At 42.7% G+C, this 19,850-nt stretch overlaps 3 protein-coding genes across 3 annotated transcripts; 1 reads left to right on the top strand and 2 right to left on the bottom strand.

Moving 5' to 3' along the window:
• Nucleotides 1-376: 376 nt before the first annotated feature.
• On the bottom strand, nt 377-7,736 carry supv3l1 (SUV3-like helicase). Its single transcript, XM_062386899.1, has 16 exons — nt 7,341-7,736; nt 7,155-7,232; nt 6,542-6,649; nt 6,331-6,445; nt 5,994-6,162; nt 5,781-5,892; nt 5,387-5,464; nt 4,814-4,905; nt 4,547-4,727; nt 4,218-4,311; nt 3,665-3,784; nt 3,452-3,551; nt 3,263-3,343; nt 2,251-2,427; nt 1,918-2,066; nt 377-1,668 (listed from the first exon to the last, which is right to left on the bottom strand). Exons 1-16 carry the CDS (start codon nt 7,594-7,596, stop codon nt 1,242-1,244), a joined length of 2,337 nt encoding a protein of 778 aa, XP_062242883.1. The 5' UTR covers nt 7,597-7,736; the 3' UTR covers nt 377-1,241.
• Nucleotides 7,737-8,269: 533 nt separating this feature from the next.
• LOC133958731 (uncharacterized) lies at nt 8,270-9,452 on the top strand. Its single transcript, XM_062393676.1, has 2 exons — nt 8,270-8,608; nt 9,028-9,452. The coding sequence occupies exons 1-2, from the start codon at nt 8,288-8,290 to the stop codon at nt 9,442-9,444; spliced, it is 738 nt and encodes a 245-aa protein (XP_062249660.1). The 5' UTR covers nt 8,270-8,287; the 3' UTR covers nt 9,445-9,452.
• A 2,978-nt stretch (nt 9,453-12,430) lies between these two features.
• Nucleotides 12,431-19,506, bottom strand: vps26a (VPS26, retromer complex component A). Its single transcript, XM_062386898.1, has 9 exons — nt 19,377-19,506; nt 18,025-18,174; nt 16,707-16,782; nt 16,097-16,253; nt 15,426-15,590; nt 15,230-15,336; nt 14,981-15,082; nt 14,708-14,817; nt 12,431-14,606 (listed from the first exon to the last, which is right to left on the bottom strand). The coding sequence occupies exons 1-9, from the start codon at nt 19,377-19,379 to the stop codon at nt 14,490-14,492; spliced, it is 987 nt and encodes a 328-aa protein (XP_062242882.1). The 5' UTR covers nt 19,380-19,506; the 3' UTR covers nt 12,431-14,489.
• Between the last annotated feature and the right edge of the window lie 344 nt (nt 19,507-19,850).

The raw sequence follows: 19,850 nt of genomic DNA, 5'->3' as shown, positions 1-19,850 counted from the left end.
TGGGATTTTCTGTATCTGTAAATCAGCCTCATGACTCTTTGAAAGGTAAAATCTGGTAACTTAATCACACTGAATTAACGTCTGTGAATTACCTTTGTCAGCAAGATAACACAAAAAATACTTGACGGCTTTCTATGAAGCTTGGTAGAGGGATGTCATATGGCTCAGGAAAGAACCCATTAAATAATGGTGTGTATCCAGATCAGTGGGCAGATCCAGGATCGTATTTAAGAGGACTCAGCAGAGGTATGATCTCTACAGAGTGCCATTCAGCTAGGGAACTGTTGTACCTTTCTTTGGTTTACAGTCTGTACAGACTGGATTTTATTTCCACACTAAATCAATTTATCATTCATTTTCATATAATCAAGAAACATTAAAAAAAAAACTTTTATTTGCTGCTGTCATCACTTTTTAATTTACAAACAAGAAAAATATGGCATCTCATCTGTAAATATACAGTTACAGGGTTGCGCTCACTCTTATCTAATCCAACTGTTGACTGGACGCTCACAGGAAATGTGATTTCGTTAGAGAGAAGCAGAAATGGAATTCTTCAGGTGAACCCAAAACAAGTTGGTTATACTGTGTTTGTTGAGTTGACTGCATGAAGAGTAAATCAGCTCCAGAACATTTTCATAATGTTTCCAAAATAGCATTTGACAGTGTGAATTTTACTGAATCCTTTACTGTCTTGCCAGTTTGAAGTGTGGCCCAGTGGTAACTGACATTGAACGTGGTATCTCCAACAAACACCCGAGACAATGGGTGTATCTATAAACCCAAACCAAGTCAGATCAGTTCATTTTGATGTTGGTCCTGGTTAGTTTGAAGTGATTCTGTGAGTTATTCTCTGCTTCGACAGACAAACAGAGAATCTCCCACCCGGTACCTGAGCCTTCACAAGAACCAGGAACAAGCAGGTCATTCACCGGATCCTGAACCAGAGACGTGCACTAGCACTAGCACTAGTTAGTCTCTTTTCCATTTGTAAAAATAATAGAGAGTGAGCTTTTAGAACTGTGAAAAAGAGATTTCATGTCTACCTTGATGTCAAAGTACTATGGTGTAAATGTCGGACTCTAAAACTCCACTGTTGTTACAGCTCAGGCTAAAAGCTTTTTATTATCCCTCACAGATTCACATTACCGGTCGTTATTCATTTCGAACCACCACATGATTCAAACTTTGCATCAGTGGCAACAGCAGAGACTCTGTGCAGCCATCAAGACGTCACATCTTCATTTCTTCCGCCGTTTTTTCCCTTTGTTGTTATTGTTGTGATGTTCTGTATCGAGGACCTGCTGGTTGGTGGAATCCTTCTTCGGATCTTTGGAAAACTCTCTGTGTAGCTGCCGCAGTAAATCAGGCGTCAGCAGCCCGTCTCTCACCAGGCGATTAGCCAGAGAACTGTCTGTCATCTCTCCTAAGTCTCTCTGTCCCCTCGGACCTCTGCTGTTGGTCAAATAGCGACCGTCTGCAGCTCCACTGTTCCCGCTCAATTGTCCACTCCTGCTGTTCTGTGTCCGCACTGGGCTAGTGAGGGTTGTGTCAGTGGCTCTGATGAGACGAGTGATATTTTGGACGCCCTGTTGGATGATGTCGTCAAGCTCCCGCTGGATTTCTCGAATCAAGGCAGTGTCAGGAAACATGTCCATGAAACGGTAGCTGCAGACAGAGAGAGACACCAACAGCCACAAGGATTAGAGAGCTAAGCAGTTGTTAATAAAGCTCGACCGATATTCATTATCAGCATTAGCATTTTAGTTTTAAATAAATTATTCCCAAGAGGCCATTACGAATGCCTTACGACAAAGTAATGTAATATTTTACGGTTTTAACATGGTGATGGTAACTAATGGACAAACAAAAGGGGAGAAAACGAAACCTCCTTTGAAGGGGTACAGATAACATTACCTCAACCAGAGGTAAAGATCCAACACATCATGAACAGCTTCCAAGTGAACCAGGTCTTTAATGTTTTTGGGATGAGCCAGAGGCCAGCTGACATGTCGACAGACCCAGTCAAAGGTCAGAGGCTCATCTCGACTGAACTGACGAGCAAACTGAAAGAGGAAGAGAAGAAACCTGTGAGTGCTGACATGCTGACCACAATACACCCTGTAACTGCATTCTTTATTGCTAATTCCAACTCGACATTGCGACTTCTCATCTGCCCGCCTTCCTTTCTGCTCTATTTTCAATTACCTAATTTAATCTCCCCCCTTGTTCACTCCCACTCCTCCTTACCTTTAGGAAGGAGGTGCATACGAAGGTTTGTTTCTTGTTGATGGGGGCAGTACAGAAGACGTAGCGCGACCTCAGGTTGAGTGGGATATGCTGAATCATATCAGCCAGAAACTTGAAGTCGTCAATGTTGCAGACGAAATACAGACCATCGACCTGAGAGAGGCTGACAAATATGTCCTGGGGAAGAGACACGGAGAGAGGAGTCACTCAGATGGTCAGGAGTTCAGCAGCATTCTGTCCTGCCCTGTTTGAATCAGCTACTTTCAGAGGGATATTGTCTGATGTGACTCAAAGTTTCCTGTCAGCTGCTGTTCGGTCGAAGGGAGGAGATCTGAGAGGTGCCTGTGGAGGAGAAGCTTGACCTCCCTTTCACAAGGCAACACTGGGAACTCCCATCTATATAAGATCACTCAGGTTTGTGCAACAGGTCACTAGATTTATCAGTAGGTGAAAAAATTATAATAATCACATAAGCAGTCTGAAGAGTTGACAAATATAGTGGTTAAGTTGGCAATACTGTCTGTAAATACCCCCTGATGAATATAAACTGTTTGTCAATTCATTTTGAAAAAGCAAAGATCAACACGTTACTAAAGGACCAATAATGTAACATCATCTCTCACTCATAGACATACATGTTTCTCAGGTTGGCCTCACTATTTTAAAACCCAGAAATTAAGCTAAAAGCTGAAGGAGGAAATGTACATCAGGGAAACTTGAACTTCAACCATATCTCAGGACTTTGGGGGTCCTGAGGCATTCGAATCGCTCTGTGTGGATCAGCAGTGTCCATCACTGTTTGAAACTCTAGGTGGCGTAATGAGTCATGTTCCACAGATAAATGTAGATTTCTTTTTTTATAACAGTAGTAATAAATGTGACACTAAAACCAGAAGTTATGCATTTCATCAAAGAACAGTCATATCATTTAGTTGACAGTTCAAACAACACATCTAAGTGTGCAGTACATCTTAAAAAAAGGTGAGAGTGAACATGAAAATAATGTACTCACCACAAGGTTGGATAATGTAGCATCAGGTAGATGATAGGCGAACATCTCTATCTGCTCTGCTGTGGGATGTAGACCTGCAGTCTGAGACAAGAGAGGAGAGATTAGCATACAGTTATGCTGCTGCTGCCTGGGTGTGTTTGTGTGTGTGTGTGTGTGTGTGTGTGTTTGTGTGTGTGTGTGTGTGTTCACCTCTATGGGTTCCACTGCATGACTGAGTATTTCCTTCAGCACAGGCAGATCATCTCTGTGCATGGTGGTAACTTCTCCCTCTTTAAACTTGGAGGAGAACCTGTGAGAGGACACGGAGGACACAGGTTTAAACACTTGTTCTTGAGTGTTGTACCTTCACTCTCGCCTTTAATCCTCCATGAGGAGGATACCCTGAGCAGAAATGAGACCGACCTCCCTGCACGGCCGGCTATCTGCAGAGCCTGTGATGTGCTGATGGTCTCCATGTGTTTCTCCCCCTTCTCATTGACATTAGGCTTCACCAGACTGTTGAAGATGATGCGTTTGATACTCCTGGAGAAAAGAGGACATGCAGAGAAATGATGTGAGCTTCTTCATAAAAATGTCATTGTCCAGCATCTTATAACCTCCCCCATGAGGTTATGTTTTCACACCTGTGCGTTGGGTTGACAACTGACTAATTTATACTAAATTCAACATGGAGGCAGCTACAACGTCGCCACAAGATGGAACTTAGAAATTAAGCTTGATTTCACCAGACACTGATAAGAAAATTCAGAAACATGTAACAGCTTTTTCAGTCAGTATCCCCCCCCCCCCCCCCCCCCCAGGAGGTTATGTTTTCATGGCGAAATAGAGCATTTTTCAAAATTTTCAAAGATTTCCCAGAAAATGAGTCATGGATCTTGATGAAAAAAAAAATATATACATCAGGCAGATGTAGGGAGCTGATATCTGTGAGTCTTGGTGCAGCTTCGGTACTTACAGGTTGAGGCCCATTCCAATGGCATCTGTGGCGACCATGATCTTGCAGGGGTCATCCGGATCATTGAACTTCTTGGCCTGTGACAGCTTGGTGGCTGTTAATCACAGAAACAACTAGGTTTGAATTGTTTTTAGAACTGAAGCTCTGATGTAGTAAACAAGTTGAACCCAGGAAGATCCTGGTGTTTTTTTAAGACACTGCTCCCACATTCACAAAAGGTGTGGATGAACATATCTTCTCATATTTCTAGCTCACTTTTAACCAGGAAGAGAACTGAGCACCAAGATGTGACAAGTTTCCTTCTTATCAAAAACCATTGCCTCACTCACTTGGAGGTAAACTCCCATAAATGACAGCACACTCCAGTCCTCTGATCTCGATCTGCCTGCTGATGGAGTAGATGTCATTTTTACTGAAGCAGACGATACAATCTCCTTCTCTCAAGTTGTCCAACGACTCCACAGCCTGATCCAGGATTGAGAATGGAGTCAGACGCTTGTAGGTGTGCACCTTAAGAGGAGTGAAGGGACAGAAAAAGTGATGAGGAAAGTGAATCAACCACAGCCTTCCTGATGCGCTTCATGCTGCAGCCTCACCTCCACCTCCTCTCCAGTGGTGTACATCAGCTCTCTAATAAAGTCGATAGCTGCAGCTTCTCCACACACATGGATCTCCTCTGCACAGAGACCTGCATAAACATGTAGAAAATGATAACTGTGGAGGTTGATGACATCATCATCGGAAAAAAAGATTTAACTACAACAAAGCAAAAGAGAATACGTTGTTTGACTATTGCCACAGATATTCATGTGAGAAGTTGAACCTTCAACATGTGTGAGGACAGATGAGCTTTTCTGGTTGTGCGTATATATGTATATACGCATAATTCTAGACATGATGTAATGGATAGGGTGTCTTTTTGAATTTTTTTTGTGCGAGTAGCTTGATTTTCACCCGATTGTTGGTAGATTTTCTGTTTGCTTCTAAACAAGATTACACAAAAACAACTGAACAGAATGTAACAAAAATGGGGGAAGAAACTAATATATGTCAGAGTAGAACCTATTTAAGATTATTATTTTGTGTTAAAAATACTTTCTATAACACTGAATTGGCGTTTATAAACATTTTCACAGTTTGTATGTCGAATTTGAGTGTGTGTTACAAACCCATTAGTGCTCTGGTCCAGGCCCAGCCTCTGGAAAGATCTCTGATCATCTGAATCTCATCGATTACAGCCACTTCATCTACAAATGAAAAAACAATCCTGTGGTAAATATTCAAGATGAGGTTTCCGTAAGAAGACAAATTTACTGACTTGATGAATAACTTAAAATATCAAACATATGAATCATGTATTTTTTTAAGCAGCACAACATCACAGTAACTTTAAATTTAATTAAACTAAATTCAAAATAATAATAATCAATGTTTAAATTTGATTACACACGGTTTTCATTAGAGGAACTGAATCTAATGAAAAACAATTCAATGTCCTACCCAGCAGTTTAGTTTCCTTTTTGAATTGACGCTACTGATTGATGCTGTGTTGTGTTTACTCACAAGGTGTATTGACACTGCACATCTCAATGGTGCAGGCCACGTGGCCAGAAGCTCGACCCTCCAAGTCCATGAACGTCCGCTCCTCTCCTGTAACCAAGTCACATGGTACACCCTGGTACACACACACACACAGAAGGTATAAAAGATGGCACCTTTAGAATACGCACAGAGATGGACCATAGCAAAGACATAACAGACGAAGAGTATACGAACAGCGTTATTGGTTTTCTCAAAGATCTCGTGGGCCAGTAGTTTCAGGGGGCCACAGTAGACCCCAGTCTTAGCAGCCAATAAGCGCTGGATGGCGTGATAGGTTTTACCACTGTTAGTGGGACCAGCATGGAAAATCACTTTCCTCTGGATGGCACGAGCCTCAGGGTACCTGACCAACAAGACAACAGAGAGAAGTATGACCACTAGAGCAAGTTATAACACATGCATACAGAAAGTAGTAGAGGCATTTTGATGGAGGTAAAAGTGTGGTTGCTGAGGGTTACATCTGATATGAGATGCTAGAACAGCAGCTACACTCCTGGTTTATAGTACACACCAGTTAGCAGGGACCCGGAGGTCAGATATCTTTCTCAGGTCCTCCATACAGTCCAGCATGGGGAAGATTTGCTTGGAGTGACGCATGAAGTAGGGGTAGATGTCATCTATGTGACCTTGAGAGCAGCAGAAATGAAAAATGTATAGAATCATAACTTGAATTAGTTACCACTCACGCCAAGAACTGGAGCCTTTAGCAGAATTTAACAAACCTGCTCCACAGCAGATGTCACTGAGGATGATGTGCAGATCAGCGGGGAGAGCTGATCCTTCCAGGACATGCTTCCTGAAGCTGATGAAGGCCTGGTGGAACAGACGAGCTGCACACACAAAATACAACATGTAACTGTGTGTGAACTTTGCAACAGAAATCCCTGAACAATGCACGGTTGTTCTATTTGAACTATCAGGTATAATCTGCTAATAAATAGTTATGTCTGGTTGATGACAACCATTATCTTTTAATACACCCAAAGAGGCTGGTTTCACTTATACCGAAAGACTAAACTTTGCAAGGGAAACAATCCCAACCATCCCCTGGGCTCCTGGTGACTCAGGAGAACCAGACAGAGTCAGCGCTGGTCTAATGTGTATCTTGAAGAATATAAAATAATGTTCTGACAGATCAGACCACGAAACTTACATCTCATATCAAAAAAGGTTGTGAATTAGATTGTGAATTCTTAATTATGTGGTAGGCATTGGAGCATAAGTAACGTTTCTTTGAGTAATGATGCAGCACTTTTAAACCCTGTGGTCTGACACACACACTGTAAGGAAAAGAGTGAAATGATCAACAGCTGAAACGAGACTTGATTTCCTCACCATCAAGGCCATGATCTGCTGCCAGCTTCTGCATCTCCTTCCTCTTATAAAACCGGTTCAACACTTTCAGCAGTTCTTCTGAATCACAGACACAAAGATTGATACGTCAATAGAGACACAACACAAGCAGTCTGGTTTTGTGTCGCAGACCTGGCAACCCGGAGGTCCAGATCCGATGGTACTGACCTTTAGAGAGCGGCTGGGTGAGCTCTGCTCCAACACTCCCGTCCATCGAGAAGTCCGTCTTCAGAGAGATGGGGACGAACAGAGACGTGTCCGGGGCTTTGGGTGGAGAGCTGCTGGATGAAACGTTTCTGGCCCGCGGATGTTTGTGTAACCACCCAGACACATGACAGCTGCCTCCAGCGGTGAAACGGGCAGCCCGACTGTTAGCGTGGAGCTGCAGCCGAGAAAACAGCCACACACACCGGTTTACTGACATGGTTCCAACCCGGGTGTCGATACCGTCTGTGGGCAACCACCAGACTCGTCTTACTGTCGCTCCATACTGTTCAGCCGTCCAAATATGAGCGATAATAAACCAGAGGACGGTCAACACATAACTTCTTCCGGATAATACAACGTGGGACAGGACCACTCGCTGTGTAGCTGGCCGCAAATCTGCCTGAAATAAAACAAAGCAGAAATTAATTGGAATTGTGAAATCATAATAATTATTTAAACTTTAAGGAAAGGTACTCATTTGAACTGGCAAATTGATATTATATTAATGTATGTGATATATAATGAATATGTTTGTAACGTATTACAAACAGGCAACAACAATGACTTCTCTATGGTTGAGCCCAAAGATCGTATGTAGTAAAATGATGATTGCCTCTAACATATGTTGCTTTAAGGCCAATATATGCCGATATATGCTACTCCGTTTTGACGGACACATGGGAACCACTTCGCCGACGTGGAACCCCCTCTCCGAGCACCTCGGAGAGCTCTACGTACACCTCTGATTTTTGTAACTATCCGTCGGCATGTCGGAGAGCCAAGGGATACCCCTTGGCTGTGATTGGTCCGCTAACGAAATCATTTCCGAACGACCTCCCTCTTCCTGTTTCATTCCCTATATAATAATACCGGCATTTTCAAACCGAAAACACAACCACGATTCTACTATGGACAACAACATTGAAGAGCGCCTAGTGGAAGAGTTCCGGAGGTACGAGCACTTATACAACCAGTCCACGAGCACCTACAAGGACGCACAGATGACCGCGAACTCAAGGAGCGAGATTTCGGCTGCCTTCGGTCTCGATGTGCAAGAGTGCATTCAGAGATGGAGGAGGATTCGGGACCGATTTGTCCGGGTCAAGAACACCACAGAGGGCAGCAGTGACGATGCAGAGGGGCAGAAGTACCCTGCTTTCTTTATCTCTAGGTCGTGGTTGTTGCCACACATAAAGCATAGTGAGACCACGTCAAACTACGACAATAAGGTAAATATTTCATTTTGAACAGCCTGGTTGTGCTCGAGCTAGCAGTGCAGTCAGAGTGGGAGAGCCACACTGCATATAGAACTTGTCGTTGTAGGCTTCAACATGTTGCAGAACGTAATACGGGAGAGATGAGCCTGCATTGTAGATGTTTTGCAATTTCTAAAAGACCAAACTGTTTGTGGGCCAGTTGGCACACTAGCAGTGGATTTAGAATAGAAAATATATAGGCAATATCCCACAGCTCGGCAGGCTCCTGGTCATAAACACAAAATGCACCGAACAAAGACCAACTGCCAGTTCTCAAAGTGCTCACATTGTTGATGTACTGAATGCAGTTATGTAACTTTCATCATTGTAGTCAAGTGCAATAATCATATGGCTAACAGAGCAACTGTCTCTTCTTTTATTATAATGAACAGCAGCCGGAGCCATCCTGCCCCGAGTCATCAGTCTCAGAATCCGAGTCTTCCCCTGAGTCATCCACTTCGGAATCTGAGTCCTCTCCTCGTGTGCTGGCTGCCTACCCTCCAGCCTCCATGCTCACGCCATGTCGTCGTTCACAGAAGAGGAGAAGACGGATGGAGCAAGACCGGAGTTACATAACCGAAGTGTTCTCTAAGCTCGAGGAGAGCAGGCAACAATTGTACAGGACCTTTGTGGCCGTGGCACCTCGTCCATCTCCAGAAGACGAATTCTCATGCTGGGGACAGTACATGGGTGTTATGGCAAAGAATCTGCCCAAAGACAAACAACAGGAATTAATGTTTCAGGTATGGAAACTGATGCATTTTAACCAGCCCGATGAGGGGCCTTGTGTTTCAAGTTACCATAGTTAGTATAGTATATAGTTATAGTTTGTATTTTGCACCTTGTTTTATTACTTATTTTGCACCTTGTTTTTTTATATCACTTATTTGCACCTCGTTTGTGTATAGTACTTTTTTTGCACCTTGTTATTATTGTTTGTTTATACATTTGTTATAAATAAAACACTAAATTCAACAGTTGGGGATTTTCTTTATTTACATGGCTACAAGTCAGCATCAATTCATTTCTCACAACTATAGGAGTTCATACAGCCTGCAGTTTAAACAACAGGGCTGATCATATGCCAAGACACTATGCTGCTTCTTTGCACCTTGTAAATAGTTATTTACATGACTAAAAGTCAGCGTAGCAGGTCATCAGGTATGAAGGTATATACTGTTTTAGGCTCGTAATGGGGCAATGGCCAGGGCCATATGGATGCAAATACCTTTTGGCTTCTACCATCTTGTCGTGGCTGTAGACAAAAGCCAACTATCAGGTTCTTATAACTCTAGCTCCGAGAACAGAAGCCAGGAACCATGTCTGATGACTCTCTACATAGACAAAAGGCCAGGAGCCAAGCTGATATGTGACATTAGGGTCTGATGTATGAAATTCACCTGAATGTAACAGGTAGGATCACCAGGTCGTTATCAGGTCTTCTTGGGTCAAGGAACTCAGGACCGCTCCCTCTGGCGTCAAAGAATTTCATCTTTTCTCACACCTATAGCAGCTGTATAGGAGTTCATACAGCCTGCTATTTAAACAACAGGGCTGATCATATGCCAACACATTCTGCTGCTTCTTTGCTCTTTGTATTTAGTACTCTAGTGTTGTCTGAATAGTTTGTGTTTTGCACCATGTTTGTATGCAAAGTAAGGAGCAAATAACACACCGAACCAGTTTTGAGACAGCTGAGATTTCCTTATTAAAATTCTAAAAGCCAGCGTATCAGGTAAGATCTTCAGGTCCAGATCTTGGGCCAAGTATGTCGTTCTGCCAAGAAACCCCTTCTCAGGCGTCAGAAAGAACTGCATCAAGTCGTTCCTCACACCCATAACAGCACCTTTATATCTGTGGTGCCTGTGACAGATTGGTGTCGCCAGCCACCACGCAAATTCCCCCGAGAACCAACAAAAAGACGAAACCTGGATTGATCTGTCCAGAAATCCAAGTGGATTTTCCCCTTAGCAAGGCACCTTACTCCCCCAACATCTGCTCCAGTGCGCCGTACATGGCTGCTCACTGCTCTGTGTCCTGCACCAGATGGGTTAAAGCAGAGGTTAAATTTCCTGTGCATGTGTTTGGGACTAATAAATGCATCTTAATCTTAATCCTAATCTGTGTAGGCCAGGCAGTTGTGGTTCCACAGGACGAAGAAGGTCGTCAAAGCTGCCAGCTGACATACGGGAAATTTGCAAAGTGCATTTCATCGTTAACATCCCTCAGATGTCGAACAAGAGATGCATGTTCTCGCAAACTCGGCCTCGATTGATTTAGTGGACGTACAGACCACCTCGTCTCCTCTTCTGCTGTGGTTCTCGTCTCATAATCGTCTCATATATCATCCAGATGAAATCTTAATATCCGGCTGCCCCATGAAACAGACATGTCGTATAAGGTCACACAAGTACTTAACAAGGTTATCAAAATGTTTCGAAACATGAACAAATATAAAACACATCATTATGCCATACCTTCTATTCATTACAATAAAGCAGGGTAGTATGAAAAGTACTAAAGCAGGAAAAGAGAATGACACTCAATGTCACAGACATATGTTAGTATAGACTCTGGATATATTTCCTGTGCATCACTCACAATTATCATTCAACCTAGTTTGTGTGTTCACACTGACTGGGGGACACTACAGCGTGCATGTATGGCGACACTGACACCTCCGAGTGACTCCAGTGTGCCTCATCTGCACTGCAGAAACCAGCACAGGTTCTGAAAGAGGGCTAATATGGCTCTCAAGATATAAGTCACCCAGACCTGCAGCAGCTGTAGAGAGAGAGAGAGAGACAGCTGCAAACAGAGAAGAGGACAAACAATGGATGGAAGAGAAGAAGAGTCACACCAAGACGACCAGACAGTGAGGGGGAGGAGAGCGAGCAGGGCAGATATGAACTCTCAAACCTTAAAAGTGAGACTCAGCCAAAGATAATAGGATAAGGTGGTTTCTCCCACAATAATTTAAAAATTCCATCCAACCTTTTCCCCTTTTCTTTTCCCCTGCTCCCATCCCCCCCCTTCCCTTGCCTGTAACCTTTATCCACCTCCCAGTCCCACTCCTCACCCCTAAACCAACCCTTCAACCACACCCCAGCCCACACTCGTCTTTGTGCATGTTACACAATTATATATACAATGTAAATAATGTATAACATTTGAATTCTACTACTAATAATAATCATCCAAATAATAATAGATACAATTCTGCATAACTTTGTCCTGTCTTTGTCGGTCTGAATATATGGATTTATTACAGTATAAAAGTCAAGAGCAAGTTATGTTTTCACCCCTTTGTTTGTGTAGGTGTGTGTATGTCAATGAGTGTCCTCACAGAGATAGATGTACAAACACGTGTGTGTGTGTGTGTGTGTGTGTATATATATAGAGAGAGAGAGTAAGGCAAAAGGCTAAACATAAACTTCAAACTGCAGATATTGATCTTTGTGAAAACTAAACTGTTTCCCTAAAAAAAAAAATGTAAAAGTTGTCCCACGAGCAAAGTACATGTCGAGGGCGTTGATGGTAGCCTTGAATGTGTTGAGGACAGTAACCCAGCAGTACCCTGTAGTACTCCACAATATGTGAAGTAGTCTTCTCTGCAGTGTACTCTGATCATCGCTACTGACTGAACAGCTGTGCAGCCTTTAATTAATTTTATAATATAAAGGATCTGGTCCCTGTGAGGAAAACTCATGTTATTGTCAACTAAATATCCAACAACACACAGAGATATATTCGTTAACAACAAAGAATGAACACAAAAAAAGGGTGCACAAGATAATCAGTATAAATTTGCTTTATTCACTGTTTTTTTTTAAGCTATATATAATTGGGTTCGGTGTATATACACACACACACATTGTCTCTCTCACTCCCACACACACATTGACAGCATGATTCGACATCGTGTAAAGATACATGCAGTAGATAAGACAGGGGCAGAGAGTTTTGGCATTTAAGTGTTTCTTCGTTACTTTTTAAAGAACACCCAACAAACCCTACCTGCACCGTGTTCAGAAAGACAGAAAACATATCTGATCAACCTGACAGGCAGAGATACGAAGCAATAACTGGAAATAAATAACACTGTCCCCAGACAAAGGAACATCAAACTACAAAGGTTAACACTCGCGTGAAGGAACCGAAGAAAAACTGAGCTCTGAGTGTTCAGACATTTATGGGAGCATGAGTTGCACGTCCAAAAAAAGAAAAGAAAAAGCATATTGTATTAGTAAATTCAATTTAAATAAGTAGTGATATATAAATGACAGTATATTTTCCATTACAGTGAGGAGAGCTCGGTGGTGAAGTTTCCCTTGAGTGATGTTTCATTTCAGCTTCCATGCCCCTTTATACAGAGTTAAGCATCCAAAGGGAAACATGCAAAACTGACCACAGATCAGAGCGTACGGGCAAATAGACCAGGAACATCGGACTGGTTACACCACCAAACCATGTGCGTGGAGGAGTGTCTCTTTAAAGCTGGACCTAAACTGCCGGTCTGAGCATCACAGTGGAAATTAATTGGATTTTACAGTATATTGATGCTGCACGCCTTGCAGTGCTTACAACAGCAGGCATGAGTCATATATAACATTAGTTTTCTAGGTCTAACAAACCAGCTTAAAAAAAAAAGGTGAAAGTGACAACAGTGGAACTGCCGTCTGCTGATGGTGGCGAGCATCATTTCATCGCTCCATTGAAAATATAAATCGTTAATCGTGCGGTGAAGACAGAATTTCAGTTTTCCGGCAACTTCATCACCTCTCAAATTGTTTTAAGCTTTACATTTCAGAAATGGAAGACAATGCATTTCTTTCATCTATTAATGTGAACGGGCACCACCGAGTTACAAATAAATATATTTTCTGTTCTGTCTTAACGGACTCAATGAGAACACACATCTCTCTCTCCGATTAGTGGCGGCTCTATACAATAGTAATTTACTCTCATAATTTTATGAAATGAATGACACTGAATTCATAATGTTGGCAATGAGTTGAAACCTTTTTTGTATGAAACCAAAGTGGATTTGAAAATTAAGTTGAGATTTGACTTGAAACGAGCAGTGAGCAGACTGCTGCATCATACTTAAATAAAACTTAGCAGCAGCGTAAGGATGAGCGAGAGCACGGTGGTGTCATTATTCAAACTCGTGTATCGTGTATAAATATAGAGCTCATGTGCCGACTCAGGCCGTCATGTTGTGTATTCAAGCTGATCCCCATGACTTGTGCACTTAATCACTTGGTAGCCCATACAGATAAAAAGAAACGCATCATTTTGTAGGGGGTTGGGAGGGAGGATACCGGAGAACCTCCTGGATAAGTGCCGTCCAAACATGCAACCGAAAGAAGCTCCTGTTGCAGAAGAAAGCCATAAAAGGCGTGTGTAGATATCACATCTCTTCTGTCTTTACTCCAGTTTCATTCAGCAAACGGAAACTCTATGGCTTCCCCTGTGTGTGTGGTTGTGTGTGTCCGTTTGAGCATGTGCGTTTTCAGTCCGAGACGCCTGGATCAAAGCAGCTGCCTCACTGTTCCTTTCATGGGTTGGTTAGATTTGCACTCTTGCCTTGATATTTCGCATTCAGCAGACTTTTGCATCTGTATGCGAGTGTTTCAGTCCTGGGGGGTGGGGGGGTAGTGGTGGCAGGATAGCTCACATCAGAAGCTGTGAGGTGGTTTAAGGGGGGATATCTGAAGGTATGTTACGTGTATTCATGGATACAGACATGTCTCAGTCCCAGGAGATATTGGGGCAGCTCTCACACCTCTGGCTGTTCAGCAGTGAAGAGTTGGGGTGTGTCTGTGTGTGTTCTTAGTTCATGATATCGCGCTCACATCTCTGGCTGCTCTGCAGTGACCGGCTGGGTTCGGGGCTCGGGCGACTCATAGCGCTGATGGAAGTTTCTTTTCCTAATCTTCTCTGGGGCTTTTCTCCACAAAACGACCTCCTACACAAGAAGGCACAGGCATAAATGCAGGGAAAAGTACAGTTAGTAAGATAATAGCTCACTGATGAAGAGCGCCACAGCTGTGTGAACGAGTGTGTTACCTGTTGTTTAAAGTATCTTCTATCCTCTTCGTCCACCAGCACCAGATTAAGGAAGTAGCGCACAGAGAACTTCTTGTTGACGTCCCTCATGGTGGCTGTCAAGTCATATCCTGTAAGGAAGCAGAAGATGTGATAGGCTGTCACTCAAACTAAAATTTGAATTGTAATGTGCCGATTTAAATGTTTTTTGGAAGCGAGCCGCTATGAGGGAAATGGAAACCGTGAGGACATGAGGTTGCATCATGTCAGCAGCAGTGAGTGAAGAGCTCTTACCTGCCAGGAACAGTCTGATGGGGATTGATTCTCCTTTAACTGGAGCTCCATCCATGATTTCATACTTTGCAACAGTCTCCGTCTCAGTCGTAGTACTGGGACCTAACAAGAAGGACCAACACATTCATCAAACCAATCAGAGCATTTAAGAAACAGAAAAGGCTCAAATGTGTTGAGCTTTGAAGCAGGCACAGAGTGATGCTACTCAAGTTTAGCTTATCTCTACAAATGGCTATCGTGGACTCTTACCAATGCCTGTCATCTCCTTCTTGATGAGCTGCAGCTCCATGTGTTGGATCTTGATCCTGACCAGCAGGAAGTAGATCTTCCCAACAATCACGTCCTTGAGGTGGTATCTTGTAAAGAGACACATGAAAGAAGCTGCACAAACTGACGACTTGAGGTTTTCACTTCAATAGAGAAGTTAAAGCAAAATGATTCTCACTTGGATTTATTGTACTCGAACTCGATGTGAAGACAGTCTTCAATGCCGACCTCCATCTTGATTGAGTTGTTGATATCTGGGTACGTGGCTAACTGGTGGACAATTAACTCGTATTCCTTCACTAAGTCAGACAGACGACGAACTATTGTCACCCTGAGGAAATACCTGCAAGAAGAGCACACCGACACAACAAGCTTTAAGACCAATACAGTGATGAACATGATGTCCAGCTACGATAATAATCCATTGCTAGGTATTTCCTCCCTCATACATACACACCTGACTCAAAGAGTCCAGAATATTAAATTGTTTATTTGTTATAGCTGCCTTTCTTGTAATTGAAATGATAGTAATGCTGTATTGTTATTATAATAATTATATTCCCAGCACATCTGATATATTTATCAATACCAGCAATATGTTTATTGGTCCTTGCTGTAATGTTCTCTCATTGTCGCCCCCTGGAGGGAGAGCAGTAAAAGATGAGCTAGAGAAAGGCAGCCCTGCAGACTGTTTACTTCTATAAGATTGAACATGGATACTCAACAACAAAGTTCATTGCCTGTCCGGAAAATGTATCAGAAGGAAACACAGATAATATAATACATCCACGTGATAGATAATATATCAGAAGCTGCAGCTTTCCTTATGTCAAATTGTTCTGATTGTACCTTAGCCGGACGTTCGCTCCAGTGTAGGACTCATAGGGCTTCTCCACCTGCATGAACTCAAAGTCGTAGCTTCTGTTCTGAGTGAGTTCTCCAGGCAGCGCTAACTCTTTCACCAAGTCCACAAATTCATGGGTGTTGCTCTTATCAGAGAAGAGCTCTGAAATACAGCAGAGTGGAGTTTGAGTCTTTGTGTCGTTTCAAAGCAAAACCTCAAAAGATTTTATAGCTTTAAAAGCAAACAGCTCATGGAGGAGGGATTGAGGAGAGTTCAGCTCTGCTATAGAAAGGCTGCACATGATGACATCATGCTCGGTCAAACCTTTTAGCCACGTGAGTAAATCCTAATGTTGAAAAGCAGTTTTTAAACTACAAAGCATAAGCATTTGAAAATGTTTAAGAAGCATACTGATATAGAAATTAAAGGGCTTTTAAATGTTAATCAGAATATATCTATCTGACTGTCCTACAAAGATTAAAGCAAGTAAAGAGGTGAGGTTAGTTTATCATAATTATAAATAGCAGCTGTCTCTTCAACACCTCTAAGAAGAGACATGAAAGTACAGCGACAACACAGAGATAATGGTGAATGCATCACTTTTATCATGCTCACCTATCTGTCCGACGAACTCGATGCGGATGCCCTGATGCTCGAGTCGCTTTCCTCCCTGCCTCACATTTAGATTCACCTGTCGAGGGATAACTTCATGAGCTCAAGAATGAAACAAAAGAAATGTTGACATCTGGAAATTTGACAATATAACCAATTTAATAACATTTTAATATGAAAAAGAAAAGACAGTACATACCCTCTATATAGAACACAAATCCCCCCCCCAAAAGGAAAAGCTATCCATTGTTACAACATAGAGCAGATCTTGCAAACACATCAGAACAACCTAAATTTCCCATAGGACTCATTCAAAAGTTGTTTTCCGACATGCTCAGCAGTTCCTTTGTATGTTCTCTGGAGGAGGTGCAGGTGTGAGCGCTAATGTCAGAGTGAGACACTCCGCAGTATCTCTTGACTTCAACCGCCTGACCTGCTGCACACACTGCTCCAGGTCTGGCCTGAATAGCTTGGAGGATTTGATGCCGTTGTGAACGCGTCTGTGCAGAAAACATTTTCCGCTGGGTGGTGCATGTGTGAAGTCAGACTGCAGTTAAACTCTGTAGCCAATTCTCCGGATTTTACTGGAGTTCATAAATGGCTGAATAGAGGATCCCACCACAGACAGAGAAGCTGAGTATCTGCTAACCAATGCTACGTTCAATGATACGTTTTCATTTTGAAATATGATCTCAGTCGATCATCTTAGCTCAGTATCAGAAATAATCTTCATCCTAGGTCAGGTACAAGCAGTCATTTGTTATTCATGTTGCCTTCGCCACTGTTATTTGATACTGATGCCATTCTGAAAAAGGTCCCTTGATAGTTTGTGAGTGTGGTTAACCAAGGAAAGATGGTGCGGCTGTAAGACCAAGTTAGGGAGTGAACGCGAGTGTCTGCATCATCCTCCAGTTTCTGGCAGATAAAAAGGCAGCCTGAGAGTTCTTAAGATAAAACAAGACCAGTACCGCTTTCAAAATGCTACTTTTTAGTTTGACGAAGGCCACAAGTTTCTTTGCAAACCTGATGAAGCCCAGGGAGAAAACAAACTGAACCCGACAGACATTCTATAAGATGTCTCTGAACCAAACCCGAGCCGGACGATACAACTGGTTACAGGCACACGCAGTCTGAGTGTATAAAAGAAGTTGATTGACCAGCCAACAAAACCGAACCTGACCTGAGCCAGACTTTGTTTAAACCCTCCAATGGGTCCTGTTGGGTTGAGTTCTGTTAATTAATCCATAAAGAGAAAGCACATTTGTAGGATCCCTTCCTAAACCTCTGCAGTCTGCTTTTTAAATCATGTAACCCAGTTTACCTTCCCAGACACAGACTCTCCATCGTAGAACAGGTAGTGTTTCTCCACTTTCCCCTCTTCTGTCTTCAACTCAGCAGTCTTTCTGTTCTCGGCATCGTTCAGCAGCACATCTATCTCACACACCGGCCCAAACAAACCTCCCAGGAAACTCTGGAAAAAGAAAATGCATCACAGACAACAAAGTTAACTGGTTATGTTGTTTGACTAATAAATTGACTAAGCCTAAAATCACAGTTAATACAAAATACATTTTGTCCCCCCAAAGAAAAGACAACAGCACATTTTGAAGCAGAGTGATCGATGCCAATGACCACCTTTAAGGTATCGGACGTTTATACTTGTTGAAGATGCTTTACATTTGATATCATAAGGGATCTAGGACAAATGAAATGTAATCAAACTAAATAAATATGAACATATCAAATACAAAGGCATGTCGGGATAATCCAGGATCACAATGGCATGTGGCTATCTTGATTCAAGAGGCTGACACATCACGTTTATCTATTATAATCTGAAGGAGGTGTTGACACACTTGTCTGAGGACAGTGATGACTTGAATGTCACTGAAGGGTGTGGCCATCACAGTCTGAGGTTGAAACTGACCTCACTCTCTGACAGGATTCAGAAAGAAAACAATGATTTACCACACTAACTCAATAACATACCACAGCTACAAAACCATGAACATACTGCAGCAGCTAACCAGGAGGAAGTGGCCCGATCATCCAGGCGTCAGGAGAGACCAGCACCCGGGGGGACACGTGGGAAATGTTTGAATTCATCACATCCCATGACAGGAAATTAATAGAATAGACTCTGGGCAGGAAGCTACAAAAGAAAACAACTTACAGAGCTACACAATGACACTGCATACAAGTCAGCGTTGTGTTAAATATGTTGTTTAAATGAATCAACTTGCTCATCTTTCAGACATATGTCACAAAGAGTTGTTGCTGTAATACCACATCAGCTCGCAACAACTTCTCCACACGGAGACAACCAGAGACGTGGGCTAACAGTCTCACTGACTGGAGCTCTGTAGCATCTCTAAAAACAAACGCGTTTGTATCATAAACACACACAAGCTGCATTAACCTCAGTTATCCGACACTTTCAACCAGCACAGTGGTGTTATGAACCAGCTGCTCACCAGTCACAACACCACAGAGACCCACAGGGAGCAGGGGCCTCCTGACTCCTCCGAGCCAGCTAGCTTCGCTGTTAGCTTGAACTAAACGAGTTAGCTGCAGGAGAAGCCGGGAGCTCAGCTCAATGTCGGTCTGTAACAAATAAACAAGCGGGTTCAGCCCTACGATGTCCGAGCAGCTGCTGTCCGGGCTCACACTCACCATGTCGGCCGTCTGGACAGTGGAAGCTAACAGCTAGCAGCTAACAGCCTCGCTCCGTGCTGTGAGTGAACATGGACCAGGGGGTGGAACCGGGGCTCCGCGTCATGTGACCCGGGTCATGTGCGTGAAGGAGAGTCGGGGACCATATGACAATACTCCTTATTATTCCCCTTTATAATACTCCTTATCAATACTCATCGTTAATGATCCTTTACCCCTTATTAATATGAATAATACACCCTGATACTGCATTGTTAAGGCTCATACCATTATTTACACTCGATGATATATTGGTTGACGCACTTGAGTCCACTTCGGTTAACAAATAATATGTCATCATAATATTTGAAAACATTTATCATCCAACAAAGATCAGATCAAACTTTATTGATCCACACAATTCAGTTGTTTCAGCAGCAGTTAAGTGCAGTGGCACAGGATGATAGCACGAGTAAGTCGAAAAAACCTTTGTAT

The sequence above is a fragment of the Platichthys flesus genome, chromosome 1 (assembly GCF_949316205.1).
Source record: "Platichthys flesus chromosome 1, fPlaFle2.1, whole genome shotgun sequence".
Taxonomy (NCBI): Eukaryota; Metazoa; Chordata; class Actinopteri; order Pleuronectiformes; family Pleuronectidae; genus Platichthys; species Platichthys flesus.
This window is presented reverse-complemented; position numbering and strand designations above follow the sequence as displayed.

Excerpts from the sequence above, each read along its gene's own strand:
- supv3l1 (XM_062386899.1), bottom strand. The coding sequence starts at position 7,596 with ATGTCAGTAAACCGGTGTGTGTGGCTGTTTTCTCGGCTGCAGCTCCAC. Across the intron at positions 7,233-7,340 it reads CACCCAGCCGCTCTCTAAAG|AAGAACTGCTGAAAGTGTTG; the intron begins GTCAGTACCATC and ends TCTGTGATTCAG. Across the intron at positions 5,465-5,780 it reads GTGCAGTGTCAATACACCTT|ATGAAGTGGCTGTAATCGAT; the intron begins GTGAGTAAACAC and ends TTTCATTTGTAG.
- LOC133958731 (XM_062393676.1), top strand. The coding sequence starts at position 8,288 with ATGGACAACAACATTGAAGAGCGCCTAGTGGAAGAGTTCCGGAGGTAC. Across the intron at positions 8,609-9,027 it reads CGTCAAACTACGACAATAAG|CAGCCGGAGCCATCCTGCCC; the intron begins GTAAATATTTCA and ends TATAATGAACAG.
- vps26a (XM_062386898.1), bottom strand. Across the intron at positions 16,783-18,024 it reads GAGAGTCTGTGTCTGGGAAG|GTGAATCTAAATGTGAGGCA; the intron begins GTAAACTGGGTT and ends ATCCCTCGACAG. Across the intron at positions 15,337-15,425 it reads TTCGAGTACAATAAATCCAA|ATACCACCTCAAGGACGTGA; the intron begins GTGAGAATCATT and ends TCTCTTTACAAG.